The sequence below is a fragment of the Protomyctophum bolini genome (genome assembly GCF_963924005.1).
Source record: "Protomyctophum bolini genome assembly, chromosome: 22".
In the NCBI taxonomy this organism is placed as follows: Eukaryota; Metazoa; Chordata; class Actinopteri; order Myctophiformes; family Myctophidae; genus Protomyctophum; species Protomyctophum bolini.
The window spans coordinates 5,255,918-5,279,628 of record NC_137883.1 but is presented as its reverse complement, the minus strand read 5'-3'; the positions used below and the strand labels follow the sequence as shown (position 1 = coordinate 5,279,628).

Genomic DNA, 23,711 nt, shown 5'->3' with positions numbered 1-23,711 from the left:
ACTTTCACGTGATAAATGTGACACATCGCCGTACAGTATATACGTACGCCGATTATAGCCTGTATATACAGTAGATTTGGGTTTTTTCTAAGACACGTTACAGCTTCCAAGCGAATATGTTTTTTCAGGCGTGCCATTATAGCAGGGGAGGAATATAGCCCAAAAAAGAGAGGCAGAGTTTCAGGAGTGGATGGAAATTCAAATGGTGCAAGCTCGTATAGCGCGCCAATTGGAGATTTTAATTTTGATACGAAAACATATGCCATATTAACCACTTCAACCCTATACATTTGAAAATGCATTGAAAAAAAGCAGATCTACAAGCCCACATCTGCTACTTTCAATAGACTTTTGGACACATTTTGAACGTGAGAAAATGGCACATTCTGCACAATGAGTACTTTTACTTTTAGTACTTTAGGTACATTTTGATGCCGATACTTTTGTACTTTTACTCAAGTACATTTTCAATTCCGTACTTTTAGTAGCCTACTTTCCCCCACCACTGTCTGTAAGCCAATGTCAGGGTTCTGCCGTGCTCTACAGATGCTGGATCTGAATATTGAACAATGCTGGCCCCTGCTGGCCATTCTTAGGCATTGGCCTATAGGTGTTTTTTGTTTCACTAGTCCTTCACTGTACAATGTAAGTCAATAAGATAGCATATTTTGAATGAATCAAATTCCAGTCAACGGGAGCAATTATTATTATTATTTATTTATTTATTTTTGTAGTCACATCATGGCAAGGTACACAACAACCCAAACCTCTACCAAAGTGTTCTAGCCTATTGCATACATGGGCCATTTGCTGCACACTCTGCATTTGATTGATTGATTTTTTTTATTTATTTTTATCAGATTTTACGGGGGCCAGTTTCGAATTGCAGCCGTCCGTAGGTGCCCTCTGAGAGCGGTTTTGAAGGAGTCAAGGGGTTCACATGTCTTAATGACTGTTGGTAGGGCGTTCCACATTTTGGTGGCATAGGAGCGAAAATAATTCAGTCCCTTGTCTGTGCCGAATCTGGGTTGTACATGGTTTGTTGTTGCACTCCCTCTGGTGTTGTGGGTGTGGACTTCAAAATCGGCTGGGGGGGGAGGGAACAAATCGACTCACTGGCCAATTGGAACATCTCGGGAATACTGGATCTCTTGTGCACTAGTCCCTTCATAACAATTTAGTCTAGTTTTTAATTTGTTGGCGAAATTGTCAGTATATATATTATTATAGTCTTGGTTTTAGTCATCATTCATAGCTTAGTTTTCATGTAGTTTCCATTTAGTTTTCCTCGGTGTAAAAAAGGTAGTCGACGAACATTTCTCGTCTTAAGTTTTAGTCGGCGAAAACAACACTGGCTGTTGCCCCCGTGACCCGGCCACGGATAAGCGGTTGAAGATGGATGGATGAATGGATGGATGGATGAATGACACACTGTGTGTACCTTTGGCCTGGTCTGCAGATGATGTGCATTCCTGGCAGAGATCATGGCCAACTGACGCTGGATCCACAGCAGTTCCCTCTGGGACTGCTTCAACAGCTCCTCGATGTTTGCACCGGATCTATGTCCCCGCATGATCATCACCTGCGCGAAACACACACACACACACACACACACACACACACACACACACACACCAGACACACTGAATCTAAGCCCAACGTCGATTCTTTTTTTTAAGTCAAAATCCTGATCTTTCTGTATCAGTGGTGCTCAATATTTCATGTCAAGGACCCCAACAATTATATGAAAATATGTTGTGCAAAACTTTTACTATATATTCTTTTCAGAGCGAATGTTTATAGCTCGAATCTTTGATTCTGGGGGGTTCCTGGAACAACATATTTTCAGATGTGGGGGGGGGGGGGGGGGGGGGGGGGGTCAGCGGCCAATTACATATATTTGTGGGGGTCCTTGACATGAAAACGTGTGAGAACGACTAACATAGCTTTTTCTTAAAACCGTCATGATTTAGAAGACTAACTTTGAATATGTATTGTTCCACAGCGTTTTTAACTACATTTTTGGCTATAGAATAACATATTTTCAGATGGGGGTCGGTGGCCAAATATACACGCGCCCTTCTTTTTCCTGAGTTTAAAAAGTTAAAACGACAAAAACACTGATAAAACACTGCCATCTAGTGGCCCGTGTCTGCCCTCAGATGGGGAGGTCATTATGGGTTTAAAGCACCAGCCGAGTCATACCAAAAAAACTATAAAAAGAAAAAAAAGGTACCCAATGCCTCCCTGCCTTCAGTGTCACTAGGATATCCCTGCTTGGCACTCGGCATCAAGGGTTGTGTTGGGATTCACCCATTTTGACCTGGGAACGATTCTACAAAATAGAATAAAATATGTTGTTCCAGGGACCACCCCCTCTTTGTGAAAGAATAAATATGCCAAGATTTGTGCCACATTTTCACGATTTTTCAAAAAAAATAGCAGACCTACAAGCTCGTAAAATACCTACCTACGAGCTTGTAGATCTGCTATTTTTCAATAGCCTAAAACACCAAAAGGGGGTTCACCTTCCCGCCCCAAAATGGGTTAAATCCCTGCGACAGACATGCTAACATCATGTCCAGATAAAGGGTGTAATTTGTACATCAAGTTCCTGATCTGTGAGCCGCATCACATGGTCGTCCGATTTTAATCCCAACACAAACTCAATTTTAGCCACTAAACACGTGTAAACCGATCGAAACTCGATCAAAAGTCGATACACGATCACACATGTCCATGATGTAACGTCCGGCATTCACGTCTTCTATGCAAATCTATATAAGCAAAGGAATTAACTTTTGGGATGTTCCCCGGGAACAAAATCTATATTGTCTTTTTGAATATCAAACCACGGTACATGGCGAAACACAAAACACTTGCAATACTCAAGACAGACAAGTCATCGATATCAATATATGAATATTTGCTTCATACACCCCTATTATACACACACACACACACAACACCAATTTACCACTTACTGCACAGCCCCATCTTCATCCATCCATATCAATATAGTAAAAAATAACTGCCGTCAGTGTTTGGCATTATAATTATATTTACCACATAATGATGCACACATCATGAATCTCCCCCACTTCTCACTTCTGTTGCTCCCTTGCACGAGTGTCTACCCAGGAGGCGGACTGGGATTATTGATTGTGTGTGTGTGTGTGTGTGTGTGTGTGTGTGTGTGTGTGTCCTCTCTGCTCAGTTACATAAGAGAGAGAGAGAGAGAGAGAGAGAGAGCGAGCAAGAGGGATTACGGTATCACAGCATTACAATGAAAGAGGGAGATACAGCTTTTATCAGTCAATCCTAAATCCTAAATAAAACCGCCCTAGTGGTTCTCCTCCTCCTCCTCCTCCTCCTCCTACCTGACTGGACCTTTTGGACCTTTTGGTTTTGTTTGTATATTTTAAAAAAAAGGCTCGATTCCATATCCCTCTGTAGCCTGTTGACAGTCTGAATGCCACAGACGAAAAACAGTCTAAGTCACACACTATTGACCCATAATGTATAAATGATAAGATACGGGTTCAGGACAACGAGGCCTTTTCGTGGAGGGGTCAGAATGAAATTTGGACTCTAGACTGTTTTTCGTCTGTGGTACTTTGTTGACCTCCAGCACTCTGTTCTTGAGAGAGTCCACACAAAACCTGTTGGCCCCGTCATGTCTGCGTTAGGAGGAGACTTAAACTGACGGTCGTCCTTATTCCCTCCCTCTGCCACCAGCGTTGTTCTCTCGTCGACCAAAACTAAGACGGAAAAAAAAAAGTCCGTCGACTACCTTTTTCCACTGAGGAAAACTACATGGGAACTACATGACAACGAAGCTACGACGACTAAAACCGACACTACATATACTGACAATTTCGTCGGCAAATAAAAACTAGACTAAAATGCGAGGAAGGGACTATAGTGGACAAGAGATCCAGTATAAGTCATTTTACACTTGGTCGCATGCTGAGAATAGCCGATCTACAAGCTCACAACGCGTCGCGGCCTTGTAGATCGGCTATTTTCAGCAAGTGGAAAAAAAAAACTGTCATTACGAGTCACGACGGCGTCAAGGCACCGCCAAAATACATTTTGTTCGACTAAATCAACTGTAGATTTAGTCGACTAAAACTAGACACTAAAACATTCCAGGTGACTAAAATGTGACTAAAACTAAATGAAAACTATTCAAGAGACTAGGGGCTGTATTTTGGCGTGTCTTAAGTACCAGGTCTTATTACCGTACTTAACTTAAGACCTGGAGGCGTGGTCAATGCTCTTTGACCACTCAGAATAGCCAAATGGCATTGATCACGCCTCCAGGTCTTAAGTTATGTAATAAGACCCGGTACTTAAGACACGCAAAATACAGCCCTATGACTAAAATCTGCTGCCAAAAACGCTGTATGGAACTAGATAAATGTGCGCGCAGGTCTCCGCCAGGGCACGTATAGCGTTAACAATCAGGGTTCGTGATGCATTCGAGGCATTTAGTTCAAATCGGGCCACTCCTGCGAACTTAAGAAGCCATTCTTATAGCCAATCGGGATGGAATATGAAAACATATAGTCTCGGCCATGCCTTAATTGGCCTGACGACAGACACTAAAGCAGTGTCTGCAGCACACTTGGATCGGTAGAAGCTTCTTTAATCAAGAGCCAAACGCTTTTGGAATCAGGCGACCTTCGTTCAAAAGGTTGTTTGACCCAAAAGCTTTGCCCTGATGAAGATCTTCAGACTGAAAGCTTGGCATTTTTATTTTATTTATTAAGCCACTTGTGTTTTACCGGAGTCCCTCGGGGCTCCAGGCCTGTACAAGTATGTTTTCCGGTATTGTAGGGAAAGCTTTCTTTGATAGCAGACGTACGTACAAGCTCCGCTATGAGCTTGTAGATCTGCTATTTCTCAATAGCTAAAGTATAACAATGCCAAAAATGAGTTAAACTCGCTCTGGACATCATGGTGTATATGCATTGACAACTGACTGAGAAGTTAGAAGAAAAAAAGAACATATCTCTCTGATGATGTTATAGTACCCCTTACTATAAATACGATAAAACAATGTACATTTAAAAAAAAAAAGATTGGTTAGAATTTGGAAGGAATTATTTTGTTCTTCTTACCCATTTAATTTAAGTATCGTCAGCTCCCCTCGTCTTCACGTCATTGTACCTCAGTTTCTTTTTTGTAGGTTTCTCACCTTTAACCCATTCTGACCTGAGATCAGATTCATATGAGGTTTCCACTGGACACACACTGGTCTGATGAACCCATTCTGACCTGAGATCAGATTCTAAAAAATGTCAGTCGTTCTTCGATTTTTCAAAAATAGCAGACCTACAAGCTCGTAGCGCGCCACTCGGTGGCGCGCTACGAGCTTGTAGATCTGCTATTTTTCAATAGCTAAAGCATAACATGATGCTAACACCAAAATGAGTTCCCGGTCAGAATGGGTTAAATGTAGCCTGGCTGGCCACGGCCGCAATGCCCACATGCTGCTCTCGCGTGATCTTCCGCGAGAAGAACCGCACCAGGCACTTTGTGTGTAGGATCCAAAAACAAAATGTGCCGATCTTCATGTGTATTCCAGAGTTCTGTGGTGGTGCGTTGGTGGCGGCGCGCGTGTGACTGTGCTGCATCTCCCAAGACACCCGCCTCAGAAGAATGGGTATTGGTTTCCATGACGGGTCCTCCAGGTGAGAAAATGTGTGTGCACGCACGCCGTGCAGGGTATATGACGCACAATGTTGTGTTTCCCCCGTGTCAAAAATATGTTTTATATTCCAGTTTGTGCCTGGCATTTTCCTGACGATACATTTGCTCCTTTTTGCAGCGCTCGACTCGAAAAGGGACGACGGTTCAGAAACGTTGTCTTCGTTGTAGCAGCGCGCCCCGACGTATGCTCCCATCGCACGACGGTACGTCGACAATAAGTAGACCTACAAAACCGCACGAGACCTCGAGCACATTGCACCGTGGGCTTGTAGCTCCGCTATTCTTGACGCGCGGCACCATATGCGTGATGAAGTATGAAGCAGGCTTTCTCTGCCCAGCAGGTCAGCCTGCTGCTGTGGGACCATATGGCATGCTAAAACAGAGCAGAATGTTGGACTGCAGTGTAAATATATTTTTTAGTTTTTGTTTTATGGATGGAAACATTTTCAACGATTACCTTTTTTTTTTTCAATGACGAAAACTAGATTAAGCTGCGATGACAATTTTGTAAAAAAATAAAAATAAAAAAACTACAGTAAAATATTAGGGAGGGACTGTAGTGGAGAAGAGACCCAGTAGAACTAGAAAGACGAGTCGTTTTATATTTGGCTGTGTCACGTCTTCCAAAATAGCCGCACGTTGTGAGCTTGTAGACCGCTTATTTTAGTATACATCAGGCATCGCGAATGCCATCAAAGCCATGCCAAAACAAATAATAAAACTAGAACCAAGTCGACTGAAACAAGAGTAAAATGTCAAAAATGACTAAAACTAAATGGAATTTCATTCAAATTGAATTCTCCAAATTAACACTGATCACGACAACATGGAATCAAGATCAAGCACGGCTGGATCTTTTGCCGTTCCGATTCACGTTTTTTTTTGCACGCATGATCATGAGGTCAATCTCAGGGGCCTGTCCTTTTATTAAAATAGCACGCTCTTAAAAAAAAAAAAAAGGCATTTTTCAGCTTCACATTCATACATAAATATTATAAAATATGTATGTATATCGGTCCGGTATGTTGCCGATATAATGTATGAGGGGGGGGTGCATGCCTACCTGGGAGTGGGACATTCTACACCAGTGGATCTCAAACGTTTTCCTGCCAAAAAAACAAAAAGGTGATGGCCGTGGACCACCATCTGAAAATGTTTTGTACAAGGGACGGCCCAGGAGAGAATATCATGTGTTTAACCCATTTTAGGCCGCGATGGGATTCTCAGATTTAAACCCATTTAGAGACCGGAGGACGATTGTACAAAATGCCTTCTAAATCCTGACAGTTTTCATGAAAGCACATGTCAGCGGTGCTCAACCTTTTCCATGTCAAGGACCCCCAGATTTATCTGTAACTGGCCGCTAGCTCGTACCGCGCTACGAGCTTGTAGATCTGCTATTTTTCAATAGCTAAAGTATAACAGAATGCTTTAAAAACAACAAAAGGTGTTCCCACAACAGATACATACACAATTCTGAAAATCCATGGTGGCTAATAATTAAGCTACACTCAGGACATTTCGGTTAAGGTTTTGGTAATGGTGACAAATTGAAGTGGAGTCAATTCCGTTTAGCAATTGTTTTACTATGCCGTTTTATTAATAAGATGACATTAATCAAAAACAAAGTAAAAAAAAAGAAGAAAAAAAAAGGGTAAAGTGATCGATAATAAAGACGATAATGGAACTGTGGATGCAGTCTTTTGAAGTGTGAGCACCAACTGTACTTGGCCAGGACAAAAATGTCCAGGTAAAGTTGTGAGTTCTTAACACATTACGTGCCCTTTCATTCTTTCAAAATAGCGACGTGGGGTGCCTCACATTTTGAAAAGAAATGTCAAGACGGACACTGTGGACGTCTTGGGCATATTATACTGTATTGTCTTAATATATGAACGTCAATTCAATCTTAGCGTTGGGGCCCCACTTCCAATATGCCCACGGCCCACCAGTGGGCCCCGGGCCCAGAGCTTGGGCCGATTCTACAAATGTCTTCTAAATCATGACAGTTTTCTGAAAAAAAAAAAAAATAGCAGACCTACAAGCACTCGGATCTACAAGCTCGTATGAGCTTGTAGGTCTGCTATTTTTTTTTAATCGAAAAACTACTTGACATTTTTTTTTAATCTGATCTCGGGTCAGAATGGGTTATAATCAGACCAGTGTGTGTGTGTGTGTGTCCAGTAGAAACCTGGTGTGAATCTGATCTCAGGTCAGAATGGGCTATGCTAGCAGTCCAAAGTGCTGGCCCAGCACCGCTCCTCCTACTCCGCCCTGCAGTAAGCGAGTGGCAGGCTCAAACTCCAGCGGCACGGCGGCGACCACGCCCCCCTTGGGGTCATTCTGCTTCAGGTCGCGTTCCATCAGCTGCGGACACACACACACACACACACACACACACACACACACACACACACACACACACACACACACAAAACTTGCAGATCGGGCTATTTTCAGCATGCGTGAAAAAAACAGTCGTTACGACGAAAATCGACCAAATCAACTGTAGATTTTAGTCGACTAGAATCGTATGACATTTTAGTCGAAAACCGAAACTAGACGAACACCCGAGACATTCCAGGTGACTAAAATGTGAATAAACGGAAAAGCTATACAAGAGAACTGAGACTAAAAAACTAAAACCCCAGACATTTGCTTGGCCCCAAAAAAAAACAACACCGGCCTCTCACCTCGTAGTTCGTCAGCTCCAGCAGCTCGTCTATGTCGTCCTCCAGCGTCGACAGGGGCGTGTTGATGGCCGCGGCGGCCTTGGCCACGTCCGGGTGGTAATGCTTCTGCAGGCTCTGCGGGGACGAGGTTTTTGTGAAAAAGGGCCCCCCCAGGAGGAGGAGGAGAAGGAGAAGTTCAATGAGAAACACGATAAGGCTTTGATGGCGTTTCCAAATCCTTCTCAATGGTTGAACCCATTTTCAACAAAAAGCAAATTAGCAGACCTACAAGCTCAGCACGGCACTCTGTGAAAAACCTACGTTTCTATGGGCCAATTCATACTCATATTTTAGAGCCGAATAAAAGTCGGTTCGGCGCTGTAGAGCCTACAATGTGACGTCATTTGAGGTTCGGGGGGCCCCTCCCCTCGGGGGGCCCCTCCCCCCCCCACCAGAAGCAAAGATTTGCTTTCCTTTCCCATCCACAAGGAGGAGCAGTGCACCAAAGCATTATGGGAATTGTAGTCCAGGAAGGAAGTGAGCCCAGTGTCCATGACATCAGAGACACTGGGGCTCGCTGCTAAAAATCAAAAATATTCCAAAACCACATATTGCACACATAAAAGACCCCCAGGAAAGTGTTCTGAATCTTCTAAACGTCATTAACCCATTTTGGGGCGCGTATACCCTTTTTGGTGTTTTAAGCATTATGTTATGCTTTAGCTATTGAAACATAGCAGATCTACAAGCTCGTAGCGCGGAAACAACATATTTTCAGATGGGGGGGGTCATATTACATATTATTTTTTGGGGTCCTTGACATGAAATATTGAGAAACACCGATATAGAAACATTAGAAAACTTTTTTTTTTACATCACTTCGTGGAGGTGCTGGGTTCAAAAAGTTACATTATGAAAAGAGAAGGGAACAGCCGCACACTCGTATGCTCCAAAAGATAAATTTATTGACGACGTTTCGAGCCAAGGCTCTTCGTCTGGTCAAAATGGGTTGACATATTTTCTTTTTTGTTGCAAAGATGGTGAAGTGTCCCTTGAAGTTTTACTGGCAGACAGAGTATCATATAACACAACAACGACAACAACACACCTTGAGTTCCCAAAGACTGCTCTCCAAGGCACGGCTGTGGGCAGGATCCTTCTCGTCCATCAGGTACGGGTCTTCACAAGGCTCTGTCAAGCACACACACTAGGGCATTGAGCAACTAAAAATCCACCAGTCGACCTTGTTGGTACTAGTTGATGAAAGGAATACGTTTATTTTTAATTGTTTCCCCCGATTTTGTATAGGCCTCAGTTTTTAAATGTACAAATGTTTATATAGAAAATGTTTAAATAGAAAAAAATAAAATATATATTATATACCGGTATATATCTTTTTGAGTGGTGCAACCACTTCAAGGAACAGCAATGTCTGTGTTCACCCGCCTATGTGTTGGTTCACCCACCCACCCATGCCATGTGACTATGAGCACCATTAGTACACTATGAGTACCAGTAGGGGCGCTGTTGTGAGGTGACCACCGCTCCGGTGGTGAGGTGACCAACCACCGCTCCGGTGGTGAGGTGACCACCACCGCTCCGGTGGTGAGGTGACCACCGCTCCGGGGGTAAGGTGACCACCGCTCCGGTGGTGAGGTGACCACCGCTCCGGTGGTAAGGTGACCACCACCGCTCCGGTGGTGAGGTGACCACCACCGCTCCGGTGGTGAGGTGACCACCACCGCTCCGGTGGTGAGGTGACCACCACCGCTCCGGTGGTGAGGTGACCACCACCGCTCCGGTGGTGAGGTGACCACCACCGCTCCGGTGGTGAGGTGACCACCACCGCGTGACCACCACCGCTCCGGTGGTGAGGTGACCACCACCGCTCCGGTGACGAGGTGACCACCACTCCGGTGGTGAGCTGACCACCGGAGCTGAAATAACGTTGAGCGGTGGCGAGTGAAAACCGAGAGAAGGGCTGCGGGCGGTTGGCGGTGGTTTGCTCTTCACCGCGGCTCAGTGACGTCGTGTTGTAGTTCGGTGGCATCACCTCACCACCGAAGATATTAAGACTATGAATGAGCCTTGAGACGGAAAATGTCCGTCGACTAACCTTTTTTTCACTGACAAAAACTAAATGGAAACTAAACGAAAAAGTTATGACGGCTAAAACTAAAGACTGAATGTCTTGACAATTTCGTCAACAGATGAACAAAAAACTAGACTAAAATGTTAGATAAGGACCAGTGGACAAGAGATCCGGTACAAGTAATTTTACACCTTGGTTGTGATGCTGAAAATAGCCGATCTACAAGCTCACAACGCGTCGCAGAACTCACCTTCTGCAGCGCTGGGCCGGTGAATGAGAACTCTACACGACGGGTGGCGGCGGATCAGGTTGTTGATGAACGGCAACACCATCAGGAGGCCTGTAGGGGGCGCTGTGAGCGCCAGGCGGGCCAGGCGCTTGGCAAATGCTGCCACCAGATACACTGGCAAATGGCTGGAGGATCGCACACACACACACAGTGCCACACACACACACACACACACACACACACACAGATTAAACAGTCACAAAAATATTTAATTATTGTCCCAAACAAATCATTGAAAAACAAATTCATGAAATATTTTCTAGAATGCAATTCCCACCGACCACAACACATTATAGGCGGGAGCCCCTTTTTGTAAGCCTATACCCTTCTGGACGGGAACCCCTTTTGCTGTTCTGTACAGTATGTACAGTATTCAAAAGAAAGAAAAAAATAACTATGGTGCTATATAAATGTTTGACGTTTTTCAGAAACCTTGTAGGTCTGCTATTTTATTTTCTTTCTTTTTTGTGAAAATGTGGTCACAAACATTTGAACAACATATTTTCAGATGGGGGGGCGGGCTCGGCGGCCAATTACATATATTTTTGGGGGTCCTTGACATGAAAATGTTTGAGAACCGCTGACATAATAGAAAAACAAAGGGTTTTTCAGAAAACCGTCAGGATTTCAGAAGACATTTTGAAGAATCGTTCCCCAGGTCTAAAATGGGTTTAAAACACTTCACCTTGAGGAGAGGAAGAGGTTGGCTAGGTGGAAGAAGCGCGCTCTGTACTTCACGTGTAAAACGGAAGGCTCCAGCAGATTGTAGAGTTTCTGGTAGAAGTCTGGATAGTCACTGCGGACACAAACAGGGGCCATTGTTTCCGGCGATAGGGCATTCACTTCTAGAAATTCTCACTAGTTGACTATAGTTGCCTAGTTTACTAGTCGACTACCGTAGTTGTTTAACCCATTCTGACCTGAGATCAGATTCATACGAGGTTTCCACTGGACACACACTGGTCTGATGAACCCATTCTGACCTGAGATCAGATTCTAAAAATGTCAGTCGTTCTTCGAATTTTTCAAAAATAGCAGACCTACAAGCTCGTATCGCGCCACACGGTGGCGCGATATGAGCTTGTAGGTCTGCTATTTTTCAATAGGTAAAGCATAACATGATGCTAACACCAAAATGGGTGCCCGGTCAGAATGGGTTAACTACCCACTGTAATCTAGCTGATCTTGAGGCCTGGTCAACTAGTACCAACAAGGTCGAATAGTGGATTCGCTAGTCGACTAGTTGAATAGTTGACTAGTTGCTTAATGCCCTAACATCAAACTGTAAACGTGTTTTGTGCTCGTTCTTCTCATTATTATAATGATAAAATAAAACATCCAACCATCTAAATACAACTTGTATGGGCAGGTTGGTAGCTCTGTGGTCCATAGCTCTAATGCGTTTCATTTTAGAGCCGTGTTGCTCTCGACTTCCGGGGCTCGCATGAATGCAGACCAGCCTCTCGTCTTTATCCCTAAATAAAAAGAACGTTTTTGCTACTCACCAAAACAAAAGGCGGGTTGTGTTATTAGAAAGCCTCATTTCCTTAGTGGACGCACGCTGAGCCCCCCCCCCCCCCCCCCCCCCCACCACACGTATAAACGGTACTTTTTTGGCCAAAAGGGGGATTTTGTTTCCACCAGAAAATAAATACTTTTAGTTACTCCACTGTGCCTTCTACCGATATACTGTATATATTTTTTATTTTATTTTTTATCCCACGATTTTGTAACCCAGTTTTCACCCAGTGCAAATTGTCTAATGTAATCCTGGGCGCTACACTTCCTCTGCCAACCTGGGGGGGGGGGGCAGCGGACTGACCTCATGCCTCCTTCTATGCATGAGGAGTCCAAGCTGCTTCTTTTCACCTGACAGAGGGGAATTTCCCCGGCCGGACGTAGCGCGTGGAAGGGACACGTTATTCCGACCAGTTCCTTTCCCCTCCATCAGGCGCCCCGGCTGGCCAGGGGGGAGGTAGTTTTTAAGAGACCAGGATTACGGCATGTTTTTGTGAGGGTATCTACCCTAGGGGACACGGGGAGAACATGCAAACTCCACACAGAAAGGCCCTTTCGCCAACCCCCGCCTCGGGTATGGGCACTGATGACGCGGAGGAGGAGGGAACACGCCGCCAGCGCCCACAGCGTCCCCAGCGGGAATCGAACCCAGGACCTCCTAGCTGTGAGGCGACAGCACTACCAACTGTGCCAACCGTGCCCCACTTCTACCGATATTGCCCAGAGAATTGCCTCCAGTGGAAAAAAAAAACCTTTGGCCAATATACGTGTGGTGGGGGGGGCTCAGAGTGCGTCCACTAAGGAAGGTATACAGTAGCTTTCTATAATGACACAACCCGCCTTTGTTTTGGCGAGTAGCAAAAAACGTTCTTTTTACTTACGCTAAAGACGAGAGGCTGGTCTGCATTCATGCGAGCCCCGGAAGTCGAGAGTAACATATAGCTCTAAATGAAACGCATTAGAGCTATGGACCAGAGGACGGTACATATCCTATGGTAGTATATACTAAGTTGCCATTCAACGATATATGTCCAAGAATTTTAACACATTTATAGCCTATATATATATATATATATTATTGGGCAGTATGAGTTACTCACAGGTTGTGCTGATGCATGAGGACAAACAGCCCATTGAGCGCCAGCAAACTAATTGCGCCTCCTGTAAAAGTGAGAAAACAAAATGTGATATCATATAATGCATTTCATGGAATTATAAAACTCAACTGGACAAATCTACCCATAGCTATATGACTGAGGCAGTGGTTCCCCAAATAGTTTCATGTCAAGGAGGATCCTCAAATTGACACTAATTAGCCCGCGGGAGCCCCCCCATTTGAAAAGATATGCCAGGGAATACCCCCATAAGAGAGGATATTTACGGCTCTAGCAGTGATTTCTCAACCCGTTTAATTTCAAGGACCCCCCCCCCAGTTTGACATGCATTAGGGCCGATTCATACTCCTATTTTACCGCTGTTTCGGCGCTGTAGTGCCGAAATGATTTCGGCTCGTCGGACATTTTCAGTAGCACCGAAGAGACGACTTTAGGACGCTACCCGCCCCCCCCCCCCGAACCAAAATGATGTCACATTGTATGTAGGCTCTACAGAGCCGAACCGACTTTTATTCGGCTCTAAAATAGGAGTATGAATCGGCCCTTAGTCTACGTGGAACCCATTTAATGGCCTTTTTTTTTATCTCTGGGACCCCCAATTTATATTTTAAAATCAATGTTGATTTAACTCCCGAGTCCATTTGTACACTCTCTGAGTTACAGACCCATAAGGGTTCCATTTGGTTTCCAAACTATCATTTAGCATGGGGGGGGGGGGGGACCCCCTGGACACCGGGAACCCCACTTTGGGAACCACTGGTATAAGGCATTCCAAACAATACTCTTCAAAAACACTGCCCCCTAGTGTTCACACTTCATACCGCCAAAACAAACGTACCGACTTCGTAGGCGGCGGTCAGAAAGTCAATCATTAGAGTGGGCTTGCTCATGTGAGGCAGGATGGAGTCGTGGAGGATGACGAGAACCTTTTTGTACATGCCGTTCGGCAACTGTAGTGAAGCACAGTAAATACAGAATATATGCGAATTAGAGAAGAAAAAAGACAGCTCCATATTATGACCATATTAAAACAATTTAACCCATTCTGACCTGAGATCAGATTCATACGAGGTTTCCACTGGACACACGCTGGTCTGATTAACCCATTCTGACCCGAGATCAGATTCTAAAAATGTCGGTCGTTCTTCGATTTTTCAAAAAAAATAGCAGACCTACAAGCTCGTAGCGCGCCACTCGGTGGCGCGCTACGAGCTTGTAGATCCGATGCGGATCTTATAGATCCGCATCGCTCTACAGCCTGGGAGCGCCTGTTATGCGCAATACTCAATGTTGCGTAACAGTGCGACGTCATCGAAAATGTCGTCGTCGTCGTCGTCGTCCCCCCCACCCCGTTTAGCAGACGAGACCGAGAATCTTAAAACGTTAATGACTCGCGATCTAAATCGTCCAATTCTAAGAAAAGACGGTCCCCCCCGCTGTCCAGTCGCTAGTAGGGGTAGATTTAAACCATACCTCCCGTTAGTTGTCGATCGCCGTTAAGAGCGTTTTGGCTACATTTAGCTGCTAACAGCCAACATCCGGTCCGCTGCTATAAATCGCCGGGCACATTTATTTAAAGGTAGAGTAAGTGATTTCACTCAAAAAACCTTAGGTTTCGTTTTTGCCTTGGGACCCAAAGCCTTTCATCCAATCAGGATAGAGAACCAAAAACTAAACCTAAGGTTTTTTTGACCCCCAGGGGTTAACTGGGGACAGGGAGGAACTCCTTATATGGTCAGCACACTCTATAGTAGGGAGGATTATCACAACAAAACAAAAAAATAAGTGATATTTGAATTAAGTGAAATCACTTACTCTACCTTTAATTGGATTAAATAAACCCCGGGCAATTAAGGTGTTTAACATGGAGGGCCATTTTGTTCCAATATCATACTCTGGGGAGAAAAGTGGGAAATCCCAGTATGAAACTTGAGCATTACTACTTTGTTACACATGTAGGCCTACTACATAAAGAGGAGACATTAGTTCAATCAAAACTACAGTTTTTTTCTGTACCTTGTACTTGAGAAAGCCAAGCCACATCTTCTCAAATGCACGCTTATGCTCCTAAAATGAGAAGAAATTGATTACAACCTTAATTATATAATGTTGCATGCAGGAAATAAAAAATGGTAGAAAAGGTCACAGTACTTACATTCAATTTAGCCGCTTTCCAGTCTTTGTGCTTTGCTAAAAATGACAAATGAAATGCTTATTTAAACAAAAATACTTTTACTAATGCTGCCGATATACGCGATATATTTAGGAAACAATATACTGTACTGATAAAAGTTTATTTTAAAAATGATCTCTAACCTTCCTGTTTGACTAAGAAGTTTGTCAGCTCGGCCTCCTGGCTGGGCATGTTGATGTTTGACAGTAGGGTGAACACGTTGCTCTGGTATATGGGCATCAGTGCCTGGGGTGTAACAAGGATCGATTGATCGGTTAACCCATTCTGACCTGAGATCAGATTCATACGAGGTTTCCACTGGACACACACTGGTCTGATTAACCCATTCTGACCTGAGATCAGATTCATACGAGGTTTCCACTGGACACACACTGGTCTGATTAACCCATTCTGACCTGAGATCAGATTCTAAAAATGTCAGTCGTTCTTCGATTTTTCAAAAATAGCAGACCTACAAGCTCGTAGCGCGCCACTCGGTGGCGCGCTATGAGCTTGTAGATCTGCTATTTTTCAATAGCTAAAGCATAACATGATGCTAACACCAAAACGGGTTCCCGGTCAGAATGGGTTAAACTATTTATGAACAGTTTGCAGAATTACAGTACATTTCAAGCACAAACTCAATACAAAAGACTGTTAACTGTGAGTGGACGACCCAAAAAAAAAAGAATTACACTCGTTTACAAGAGGGTCCACCTTGTTCAATTCATCGACACATTTAGAGACGTACAAATAGACACTTCTATATAGCCAAAGAACAGAACAGGAATTCATCATAAAGGAGGTAAAAAGGGAAAAGAAACATATACAGTGAGGGGATTCAGATTTTACGGGGGCCAGTTTCGAGTTGCAGCCGTCCGTAGGTGCCCTTTGAGAGCGGTTTTGAAGGAGTCAAGGGATCCGCATGTCTTAATGACTGTTGGTAGGGCCTTCCACATTTTGGTGGCATAGGAGCGAAAGGAATTTAGTCCCTTGTTTGTGCCAAATCTGGGTTGTACATGGTTCATTGCACTCCTTCTGGAGGAAGCACAACAACATAAATGTATTGTACAGTAAAACTGCCAAGTGCTCAAAGCGCTTTACAATGTAATTCACTCATTCATTTGGGAGGTGAAGCGGCGAACAGTCGACGCCAGCAGCGTCCTCACTTCCCACATTCACACAGCGCCGGTGGCCGAGCTCACACCGACCGACTCATTGGAGGCAACGCATAGGGTTCAGTGTCTTAACCCAAGGACACTTCGACATGTAGGACAGGAGGAGGAGGAGGAGCCGGGATTCGAACCGCAGACCCCAGGGATCATTGTACGACCATTGCTCCACCTCCTGAGCCCACAGCCGCCCTACTCGACCCGAGACAAATCTTTGGAATAAATCACATGTAGGATATGATTTCATATAGTGTTTGCTGCATGAGATGAAAGAGATGAAATTCCACTGCCCCTGGAAGGGTACCACTCACTCACCCCTTTATTTTTGTCCATGACCAGGGCTATGTTCTCACGGAGAGAGCTCATCACATAAAAGCGTACATCTTCCATTTCCAGGAACTCCTGAAACCTGGTGATGAGCACGGAGTTGTCCTCCGTTGTCGACAGCAGCCTCTCGACCACGGCCTGGCGATGAAATAGATCAGAAGTACAGTATATATATATCGGATGCTACAGTGAATGTCTTACGTAAGACACTGAAATGGACGAGTGCAAAGAATCCCTTTTAGTGTAGGCAATTACAGACTGATATTCAGTATTTGGCATTTGCTTTGAAATTACTTTTTCTCATTAAGTACCTGGACTGTGCAGTCCGCCACAGTATAATGTATTATTTTGTCCTGCAGCTACAGCAGGCGTGCCCACACTTTTTCGACTTGAGAGCTACTTTCACAATGACCAGCTCAACAAGAGATCTATACACCCAAAAAGTATTATCCCATTGCTGAAAATAGCAGCACTGGCCTTACATACTATAAGACAACACACTTGGAATGGGAAATAGAGAGCGAGAAATGGAATTCGCAGTAATTTGTATGACTTTGTAAATGCCATGTCTGTGTGCAAACTATTGAAAGCTAATTATTGCATTGTGTGTTTGAGCTGACAGGCTCTTTTTGATCAATCAATCAAGTGACCTTAATTCAAGTAGCAGATGGTAAAATATATACATATATATATTTTTTTAAATATATTTTTTATCCCACGATTTTGTAACCCATTTTTCACCCCTGTGCCAATCATCTACTGTGATCCTGGGCTCTACACACCCTCCGCCAACCTGGGGAGAGCAACGGACTTAACTCATGCTCCCTTCATGCCTGAGTGTCCAAGTTGCTCCTTTACTCCCGGCAGGGGGGAGTTTCCCTGGTTGGACGTAGCGCGTGGAAGGAACACGTTATTCCAACCAGTTCCTTTCCCCTCCATCGGGCGCCCCGGCTGGCCAGGGGGAGGCAGTTTAGAGACCAGGATTACTGCATGTTTTTGTGAGGGTATCTACCCTAGGGGACACGGGGAGAACATGCAAACTACTATATACATATTTTTAATGATATATATTTTGGGGCATGTCGTGTGGTCTACCTGCAAAGCCTTTGTGATCTACTGGTAGATCGTTTATCCAACTTCTGGGCACCCCTGTGCTACAGTATCATATTTAACAAAATATGTTTATACACTTCTCAGAAGAATAGAGCAATAGGAATGTGCATGTCTAGTCGACTATGACAATTTCAGAATCCTCTTCGTCACATCAGGCCACACAGGTATGGGGTGCTCATATAGGACCGACATGCGGAAATCGATCGGATTAAGGTCGGCCAAAATGCGTTAAGGATGGCGACAGGATTAAAGGTCGGCCAAAATGCGTTAAGGATGGCGACAGGATTAAGGTCGGCCAAAATGCGTTAAGGATGGCGACAGGATTAAGGTCGGCCAAAATGCGTTAAGGATGGCGACAGGATTAAGGTCGGCCAAAATGCGTTAAGGTTGGCGACAGGATTAAGGTCGGCCAAAATGCGTTAAGGTTGGCGACAGGATCAAGGTCGGCGAACATGCGTTAAGGTTGGTGAACATGCGTTAAGGTTGGTGAACATGCGTTAAGGTTGGTGAACATGCGTTAAGGTTGGTGAACATGCGTTAAGGTTGGCGAACATGCGTTAAGGTTGGTGAACATGCGTTAAGGTCGGCGAACATGCGTTAAGGTTGGTGAACATGCGTTAAGGTTGGTGAACATGCGTTAAGGTTGGCAACCGGATTACGGTTGGCCATCATGCGTTGAAGTTGGCGACAAGATTAAGGTTGTCGAACATGCGTCAAGTTTGGCGACCGGAGAGTGGGTTAACTTGCGAGGGACCCTAAAAGGTACCGCCGTCCAAAATACAGGAGCGGTAACCGAGGGTCCCGAAAAGGGTCCATGTGTGTCTTTTTAATTAAGTTCCATTTACGCGTTTATTTAAGGTTTATAAAAAAAAAAAAAAAGATTTTTATTTTATTTTATACCAAATCATAGGACTCTCACATCAGGATTGGTATCACACGGACGCGAAAGACGTGGCGTCACAGTCATTTTATTTTACATTGCACTTCACATTCGAGTACTGCACTTTATGACACAATACCGGATAAGGAACCCTACCTGAATAAGTTCCCTTGGGAAGCTGTAATGCTCACTCCAGTCCAGGTCTTCCAGGGGGCTCTGGCCGACTGCACCAGCAAACTCCATCAGGGCACAAAGGGCATTCTCCTGTAGCAAAGCAATCGACATGATCATGCCAGTGCAACTCATTATTACAGCCAGACCTCTCTCTCTCTATAAATATATATATATATATATGGCCAATATTATACAGTATGTCATTTTTTCATATATGTCATATTTTATTTAACTTTTTATCCCAAGATTTTGCAACCCAATTTTTTCCACCCTGCAGTGCCAATTATCTAATGTAATCCCGGGCGCTACCACTTCCTCTGCCAACCTGGGAAGGGCAGCGGACTGACCGCATGCTTCCTTCTATGCATGAGGAGTCCGAGCTGCTTCTTTGCACCCGACGACGCCCCTTTTTGGTGTTTTAAGCATTACGTTATGTTGAAAATAAATATATGAGAGCTTATACTGTAAGTTATTTTTTTTAAATCGTGAAAATGTGTCACAAATCTTTGAATATATATTCTGTCAGGAGTGAACATTTTTAATTCAAATCTTTGCTTCTGGGGGGGGGGGGGGGGGGTGTCCCTGGAACAACATATTTTCAGATGGGGGGTCGGCGGCCAATTACACATATTTTTGCGAGTCCTTGACATGAGAATGTTTGAGAATGACTGACATGGAAACATAGGGGTTTTCAGAAAACTGTCAGGATTTAAAAGGCATTTGTAGAATGGTCCTCGGGCGCCAGCCCTGTGGTTGGGTTATGTTGCAACGGAAAGCGTTCGAGTTTTGTACATTGGCCATCTTCGAACGGGGAGTAAGTTGTGTTTTTTAGTTTATTTTATTTAAGGCATCTACATAATACATATTTTCACAATGACATAGAAGCACATTATGTACATGGGTTTTTAGAAATAAGGCGCAGGAGCATAGCAGCTGGTCATGACATTAGTGTGGGCAAAGTCCCAAGGCGCCTACTGTATTTATTAATTTTTTGATTAATAGAATATGTTGTACTCGTCTCTTTGTCAACAACATGGGAGTCAGTGTGGTAAGGCTCTCCAAAATCGGGGTCTGACACAAAGATCTTGTGTGGGTCAGACTTGACTTGTTTTTTTTTGCGGCTTTCGCCTTTATTTTATATTTTTTACAGGAGGGACAGACGGTAGGCTGACAGGAAAAGGGGAGAGAGATGAGGGAGTGACATGCAGTAAAGGCCGTCGGGATCGGCACACTGCCAGACTGGATTACCAGCCAAGGTGCCTGGACCACTGAGCCATGGCCCAGGCCCAGACTTGACTTGTTGACAGTAGGTTAAAAAAAACAGTTTGCAAAGTCGACTGTCCCAACGCACCGTTGCTGCATTTAAACCCATTTGACCTGAGATCAGATTCTAAAAATGTCTCCTACATCCTGACAGTTTTCTGAAAAAAGCCATGTTTCTACGTCAGTCGTTCTTCGATTTTTCAAAAATAGCAGACCTAGATCTGCTATTTTTCAATAGCTAAAGCATAACATAAATGCTCAAAATGGGTTAATGTACGAATGTATGAATGTATAAAAAATGTAACTAAATGGACAGCTCCAGTTGGTTACACTCGTTACAGGACTTTTACCGTGCGGTCAACTCACCCTGATTTGGTGAGAGTTGTGATGGAGGTGGTCTAGCAGCATCTCCACACAGCAGTTGTAACGATGACGCATGAACATGCGATACATATCCTCTGCACTGTGTTTGTCTAACGCACGCACGCGCACACGCACACACACGCACACGCACACGGACACACACACACACACACACACACACACACACACACACACACACACACACACACACACGGGGGAAAAAAAGAAACTTAAGAGTGTACAACATTGTAAATTGGAGTTAGATTAACATGACAGTATTCATAATATTGTCTGTGCGGGGATGCAATGTACAGAAAAATAATCACACTGAGGGGGCGCCCACTGTATTTATATTGGCCACATGACGTCTCTGACACAGTCATGTACAGTATGTGCCCTAAAGAAACATAAAATTCCATAGACTTGGCCTGCAAACGATCTACGCCATAATTGCACTAAACAAACCAAGACTAGTCCATAGAACAACATACCGGTAGTGTGTGTGTGTGTGTGTGTGTGTGTGTGTGTGTGTGTGTGTGTGTGTGTGTGTGTGAGAGAGACTAACCAGCCGAGGTCTCCTCTTCACTGGGGAGTTTTCCTACAAACAAGTCTCTTCTCTGCAGTAAAGTGCAGAACAATTTGCTACACGCACCGATAGCGTCGATGACATTCTTCTCTTTCTCCGTCTGGAAATCAAGATGATATTAATAACAAACCACAATTTGCCAATGCCTGAATTAGGATACGGACCCGTATCCTAATATCTCGACTCTGGGACCCCAATTTATATTGTAAAATCAAAGTTAATTTAACTCTGAGAGGGTCCATTTGTACACTCTCTGAGTTACACAGCCATCATGGGTCCATTTGGTTCCAATACTATCATTTGGGAACTCCCTCAAGGACCCCTGGGGGTCCCCGGAACCCACTTTGGGAACCACTGATCCATCCACGGGACATAATATGCCAGCAACAAACAGCTATTATTGTGTTTTCCCATACCTGGAGGCACTCGAGAACATCAAAAACGTCATTGGCATGTTTTCTGCTATCGACAATCCTTACGACTGTGCATTCCAGGTCGATTCTCTGTCTTTTAGAGCTGTCTTCTGGTGTTTTCTCCGAACTCACGTTGCGTTTCTTGGTCGGCGCCATGTTTGTTTTTGGAAGCAAGCGGAGCTTCTTCTTGTTTCACGCTTGACAACGATTGACATCCAGCCTGTCTGTGCATTAGCGCCACCTTCTGCTCCGGGTGAGGATCAGAAAAAAGAAAATTGGCTTGATCTATTCATTCAGTGGTTCCCAAACTTTTTCAGGAGGAGTCAGGACCCCCAAATTGACACTAATTAGCCCGCGGACCCCCATTTGAGGCCAGGGACCCGGAAGAGAACCCCTTATTATTTCAAGGCGGCCAGTTTGACATGCATTAGTCTACGGACCCCCATTTAATGGCATTTATATCTCTGGGACCCCCAATTTATATTGTAAAAGCAATGTTAATTTAACTCTGAGGGTGTACAAATGGAACCAAATGTACTTGTATTACATACAAGTAAAAAAGAAAAGGGTAAAAAACTAAAGTAATAGCTTCAAAGTGAATTTAAAGTGAATTTAAGATAAGGTTACAACAAAATCAGTTAAAAGCAAAGTCATATAAATGGGGTTTTAGCCGCCTCTTTTTTTGTTACCAGTCTGATACGTAAGGGTATATAGAAGTGTCTATTTGTACGTCTCTAAATGTTTTGATGAATTGAACATGGTGGACCCTCTTGTAAACAAGTGTAATGCTTAATTGGGTCGTCCACTCACAGTTAACAGTCTTTGTATTGAGTTTGTGCTTGAAATGTACTGTAATTCTGCAAACTGTTAATAAATATTTCAATCAATCAATCAAGGGAAGAGAGTTCCACATCCTTACACAGTACTGCCCTGCTACTGTACTGTACTAATTCCCTTTTTTATTATTGTAAAAATGTACTATAAAATATAAAAAGTTATAATGTATTTTATATTTGGTTTTATATTGACATTTATTTTACAAATACATAGGTTAATGTATACTATATATTAAATTACATGTAAGGCCCAATATTTCTACAAATGCTTCAAATACAAAACCTGTAATTTTTGGGGGATAAACAATGAGTTGAACTGTAAATTGAGGTCTGATAATGACGTACCATGTCCATGTATGTTCACATCAAATCATGTCGGAAACTAACTATCCTTTATAGTATTTCTGACCATTTTCAAGTAGGACATGCACTTGTTTTTCACCACCTGTGCCTGTGCGGTACATTACAGTACAGAGTACTGTACTGGATCCCAACCAGTCCGGATTTAAGAAGGCCCACTCCACAGAAACTGCCCTGCTGGCAGTCACAGAAGCACTACATGCTGCCCAAGCTGCTTCCCACTCTGCAGTACTGATCCTCCTAGACCTATCGGCAGCATTTGACACAGTGAACCACCAGCTGCTCCTAGACACCCTAGCGGATCTAGGCATCGGTGGAACGGCACTAAAGTGGTTCTCTTCCTACCTCACCGACCGGACCTACCAGGTTTCCTGGAAAGGTCTGTTATCATCCCCCCGAACCCTCCAAACTGGGGTCCCACAGGGATCGGTACTTGGTCCCCTCCTTTTCTCACTGTACACTAAATCCCTTGGCACTATCATCTCTGCTCACAATATATCCTATCACTGCTACGCCGATGACACACAACTGTTTCTATCCTTCCCCCCCTCTGCCACTCAGGTGGAAGAGCGCATCACTGCATGCCTGGCTGACATCTCACAGTGGATGTCCTCCAACCACCTCAAACTGAACCCAGACAAGACTGA

At 44.1% G+C, this 23,711-nt stretch overlaps 2 protein-coding genes across 2 annotated transcripts in view; both read right to left on the bottom strand.

The window, feature by feature from the left end:
* Window positions 1-1,573, bottom strand: part of LOC308309590 (RIMS-binding protein 2-like) — a gene marked incomplete at both ends in the record, with an annotated part of 107,618 nt that extends 106,045 nt beyond the window's left edge. Inside the window, 1 exon segment of the mRNA XM_080755501.1 lies at window positions 1,442-1,573. Coding sequence (XP_080611627.1) covers window positions 1,442-1,573 — 132 coding nt within the window.
* A 6,236-nt stretch (window positions 1,574-7,809) lies between these two features.
* noc4l (nucleolar complex associated 4 homolog) lies at window positions 7,810-22,037 on the bottom strand. Its single transcript, XM_080756526.1, has 15 exons — window positions 21,872-22,037; window positions 21,435-21,555; window positions 20,873-20,979; window positions 19,226-19,333; window positions 17,065-17,214; window positions 15,721-15,823; window positions 15,560-15,594; window positions 15,421-15,471; window positions 14,243-14,354; window positions 13,390-13,450; window positions 11,457-11,567; window positions 10,733-10,896; window positions 9,499-9,581; window positions 8,412-8,525; window positions 7,810-8,085 (listed from the first exon to the last, which is right to left on the bottom strand). Exons 1-15 carry the CDS (start codon window positions 22,022-22,024, stop codon window positions 7,942-7,944), a joined length of 1,617 nt encoding a protein of 538 aa, XP_080612652.1. The 5' UTR covers window positions 22,025-22,037; the 3' UTR covers window positions 7,810-7,941.
* Window positions 22,038-23,711: the final 1,674 nt, after the last annotated feature.

What these genes read in the sequence shown, in the direction of transcription:
- noc4l (XM_080756526.1), bottom strand. Translation starts at nt 22,024, where the DNA reads ATGGCGCCGACCAAGAAACGCAACGTGAGTTCGGAGAAAACACCAGAA. An exon ending in CCGGCCCAGCGCTGCAGAAG is followed by an intron (nt 9,582 to 10,732) that starts GTGAGTTCTGCG and finishes TGTGCTTGACAG; the next exon opens with AGCCTTGTGAAGACCCGTAC. An exon ending in TGGAGCTGACGAACTACGAG is followed by an intron (nt 8,086 to 8,411) that starts GTGAGAGGCCGG and finishes GTGTGTCCGCAG; the next exon opens with CTGATGGAACGCGACCTGAA.